The sequence below is a fragment of the Eucalyptus grandis genome, chromosome 10 (assembly GCF_016545825.1).
Source record: "Eucalyptus grandis isolate ANBG69807.140 chromosome 10, ASM1654582v1, whole genome shotgun sequence".
Taxonomy (NCBI): Eukaryota; Viridiplantae; Streptophyta; class Magnoliopsida; order Myrtales; family Myrtaceae; genus Eucalyptus; species Eucalyptus grandis.
Genome location: NC_052621.1, coordinates 25,781,347 through 25,785,974, shown reverse-complemented (window position 1 = coordinate 25,785,974; position 4,628 = coordinate 25,781,347). Strand labels below are relative to the sequence as shown.

The window sequence follows — 4,628 nt, the reverse complement described above, 5'->3', positions numbered from 1 at the left end:
GGGAGTGAGGTGGCCCTAGAATGGTCCTGGGACCAGGACCAATCTCTTACCTCGCCCTTGATTTTCCATCTTCTTCATCTCTTTTCCAATCAAAGATATAAAATGCTATGCAGAGTTAAGCTCTTACACACAGAGGCTTTTGCTGATTCAGGTTAGTTTTACTCTCTTCGAAAATCTACGCAGAACAGACCCAACAATCAAGGACAAATAAACAGGACACACCAAATGGTTAATTTGCGAAAGCTCGGAGTAATTGAACTTTTTAAAGAAGCACCAGAACGGGATATGCGATTCACGCCTTGGCTTTCTTCTTTGATTAAAATCTCGCCATATGTCTTTTATTTATTTATTTAAGCATAGTCTCATGGATGATCCCACATTTTGATCATCTCCATATTAACGTCTTCTCCACTTTACTTACAACACACGGACACATATATGTGGACGTAGCAGAGGGACAGTGGAGTTTATGGTTGACCAGGCTCATCCACAAAAGCCAATTCATGCGCAAGTGTGCTCTCTGGACATCACCACTTGCCCCGAAGTCTACGGTCAAAGAGGAGTCATAAGAATTTCGGTGGACTTTTATTATTTTAGGTGTTTTTCCAGATTTGCTAGTAACGTTACGGGTGTTATAATTTTATTTCATGCAAGCAAAGAATAGTTTCTGGCGAGTAGACCGAGAAGAGGTTGAAGGTGGCGGCTACAGATTTTGAGGGAAGAATAGCCGATACGTTGCCAAGCACCCCACCGCCGTGGAGCATCGGCTGTCGTGCACATACCCTTGCCGCCGTTCGCTGTAAAAAATCGTCGCGATCTCGGTCCGATTGCACTTGGTCCAAATTCGGGAAGAATATCATCAAATTAGGTAAGGTTTTTCTCTCTGTCTTCTTATTGGCAGCTTTTTTGGTCCCCACTTTATTGCTTGTGCTCGTGAACAAGTGGATAATACACTACGCAAACTGCTAGCTAGGAAAAATCCAAATAATTCCTGAAGCTTTGAAGCCAAATGAAAGATAGGCAAGCAAGATCAAGAGTAAAGCAAACATCCACTCGAGCAATCAAATTTACCAGATAATATGGAACTGAAATTGCAACATTAACGTGAATTTTTTTTTTTTATTGGGTGTTAAATTGATCCAGAAAAGTATTGCTAGTTCAGATTACATCAGTGTCTCAGAGACAACACCCGGTTTATACAACTCTCCAAAAACACAAGAAAGAGACGAAGCTCACAGACTCTGCACACACGAAGCCTCGAATTCACATTAGCACTCGCAAGTTACTATCACAGACTCAACCAGAAATTTGAATGGCCTTGACCTCAGGCTTCTTCTCTTCCACCTTGGGAACAGTGACGGTGAGCACTCCGTTCTCCATCGAGGCCTTCACCTGATCCATCTTCGCATTCTCGGGCAACCTGAACCTCCTCATGAACTTCCCGCTGCTACGCTCCACACGGTGCCACTTGTCGTTCTTGTCCTCCTTCTCCACCTTCCTCTCTCCACTGATCTGAAGCACCCGATCGTCCTCGATCTCGACTTTCACTTCCTCTTTCTTGAGCCCCGGAAGATCGACCTTGAACAAGTGGGCTTCCGGAGTTTCCCTCCAGTCGATCCTGGTGTTGACGAATGCGGAATTTCCCCTTAAAGGAGAGGCGGAGAGGGAAGAGGAAGGGAAAGGGAAGTCCTTGAAGGGGTCCCAGAGGTCGAGCGAGAAGGGGTCGGAGGCGTCGCCGCGTCGGCCACCGAACCAGCTGGGAATGAGCGACATGGCCTCTGTAACAGTGGATGGATTGACGCTTGATTTCGGAGGACGCGAGGGATAGACTTCTGCTCGGGTTTGGAGTTAATTAGTAATATGCTTTCTTGCTGGATCCTTGTCGGAAGGCGAGGGACGCACCGGGTATTTATGGGAGAGAAGAGGAGGTCCTCTCGTACGTTCGTGAGATTTCTGGAACGAGGTGTCAGCGTGGGCGAACGTTCTGGTTATGGGCTTCTAGTTCTTTCTCGAAGCTGGGCCTTGCTCATGGTCATGGGCATAACATGTGTCATGTCCATCTACTCGCCTTTTCATTTCCTTCTTCATGTTCTTCGTACTTCGCTTTCGGTTTTACGAGATTCCTATGTTGGATTTCATCATTTATGGACTCGAGGGTTTCCATTTTGTTCCTCTTTGTCTTCGCTTATTCACTTTTGAATCATATTCACCGACATGTTAGGTGATGTAGGCATGGCACAGAATATTTTTCTACCATTAAGTGGTATGTTATAAATACATTGGTGACCCGTTTCCTAATAATTAAATTATTGGAGAAAACGGGCTCCTTTGACAGTAACAAGAGTGAAAAGGCGTCAAAGATTCAATCCTTGATTTTCGTAGTTCATGATATGACCCTCCTATCCAAGAATTCCGTCCTTAAGACACTCGAATTGCCTGTTTTTAAGTCAAAATGTCGATAGAACTTTGTGTGTCTATCGCCTTATGTTGTCCCATTCTTGCACACATGCTACTCACGTGAGTGTAATGTATATGAGGCATCAAATCGTGCTGCCCACGTGAGGCGAACTTTCATTATATATCATGCAGAAATCTTCAATTTCAATTCTCTCCTGGTCAAAGGATGGAGAAATTGGTAGAGAACATTGGACTACGTAAAATTACAAACAAACTAAACATGCTCAGTTTGTTTGAAACATGTAGCCTTCCATGCCAGTGGCAAAGACTAGATTGAGTGACCAATTACTTTCACTCCTTTTAAAAAGTTAAAAAGACTAGTGTGACACTACTTAAGTTAGTTTTCACCCATTTTGATAGAAAGTCAGTTATCTAGGGCAGATTTAGATAAGTTGACAAAGTTGAGGGGGACAGAGTGAAAAAAACTTAATCCTTAAGACTGTGTTGGAGATATGTGAGAATCGGACATGAGATTGTGATCAAACCGAAGATTGTGATTGATACCAATCCAAGATTGTAGGCGATTATAATCGATAGATTATATCAATCCAAGATTGGATTTAATTTAACTTATCTTCATTTATTCTTTCCATAGTTAGACATACATTGTACTTTAAATACGAGCTTGTACAATATAAAAGATAAGACTGAATACAAAAATTATAAGTTGTTCTCACCTTCTTGGCCTATTCCTCAAACTTTGACATGGTATTAGAGCTGTTCTTTTCAACCTAGCTTCCGCAAAGCCCACAAATTTCCTCTGCTTCCTTCTCTTTTGCTACTACAACTCAAAGCTTGCAAAGCAAAACAGTCTACAGTAGGAATTTAACTCTATCATGGCCAAGAATACTGAAGGAAATACTTCAGTGGAGGAGAACCCGAATTCACTTCAAAATCCAGGGGAGGTTGATATGGCTGAAGATGTGCGATCTATGACTCAAATCACCTCAGATCCGGCCCTTGCTTCGGGAAATGTTTCCGGCCCCGTCCAATGGCCACTAGTCCAACGGTTTCCATTTCAGGGCCCGTAGGCGGCTAGCTCAAGTCAACCCTGGGCTTCGTACGGCACGCCTGTAGAAGGATTCTCGAACCTTGAAGCCCAGTCCACTGAAGGAGAACGAACACCCTTCAACATTGAGATAGGCTAGGTGGGTCCATGTAGTGACATCCTAAATTTCCATATTTGTAATTATGTAATATTAGAAAGTGATAATAATACTTAGGGTTTAAGCTACTAAGTATTATTTGCCTCAGTATTCGGATGATTACATGAAAATTTTAGTCGAATTGTTAATTTCGGAAGACGTGATGGGTAATTTTCATAAACGTACATCATCTCAAGTTCAGCATTCGAATTAAATTATGCATGTGCTAATAGTAGAATAGTATTAATTAAATTATTATTGTCTTTAATAGTTAATGGTGTTATAAATTGTGTAAACTTTAGTTAATTATTAATAATAGTGGATAACCTTATGCTAGTGAATGTGTAAGAAGTGGATTACATTTCTCTTCCTACATTTTCCTTACAAAATTTATTAATTAGAATTTTAAAGGACCACTTGCCTTTATATTATGCATTGCACGGCCATATGTCTTTACTAAACAATATTTTCATTACTAATTTCGACATCAAGGATTAAATCATGATTTATCCCCCAAATGACTCATCCTCTTCTTGAATTTTCTTTGGCCACGTGCAAGGACCTTGTTTTGCATTATTGCCACATCAAGCTGAATATTAACATGCAAATTTACACCTAACATTGCAAGAAATTAAATTATCTTAATTAATTTAAACAAAATTTCTTCTATCTTGCCAGATAACCCATTTTGGTCCCTCAAAACTCAAACAGAAATTACATCAGTTAATTCTACTTTTTAATCCAAGTATTTGGAGAGCAAAATTCATATTCAAGAGCTACTAAGGTGAGGAAAGCATTTAGTAGCTTGTGATTTGCAGTTGTGTTTAGGTAAGTGAAATTTATAATGTTAAGTTGGCTCAAATCTACTTAGTTACTTTTATCTTGGTTGGTTGGATGAGAGGTGAAGTTTTGATGTGGGTATGGTGGTTGTTAAGTGACTTTGATAATTTGTTGTGAGTTTGTTCTGTTTCATTCTGGTTCATTCTATGTGGTTTTGGGTACCCAAAATATGGTCATTCTATTGTA

General features: G+C 40.6%; 1 protein-coding gene across 1 annotated transcript; it reads right to left on the bottom strand.

The window, feature by feature from the left end:
* Positions 1–1,138: 1,138 nt before the first annotated feature.
* LOC104422438 (18.1 kDa class I heat shock protein) lies at positions 1,139–1,895 on the bottom strand. The gene has a single exon (XM_010034760.3). The coding sequence runs from the start codon at positions 1,771–1,773 to the stop codon at positions 1,297–1,299; it is 477 nt and encodes a 158-aa protein (XP_010033062.2). The 5' UTR covers positions 1,774–1,895; the 3' UTR covers positions 1,139–1,296.
* Positions 1,896–4,628: the final 2,733 nt, after the last annotated feature.

Coding starts and splice junctions, on each gene's coding strand:
- LOC104422438 (XM_010034760.3), bottom strand. CDS start 1,773: ATGTCGCTCATTCCCAGCTGGTTCGGTGGCCGACGCGGCGACGCCTCC.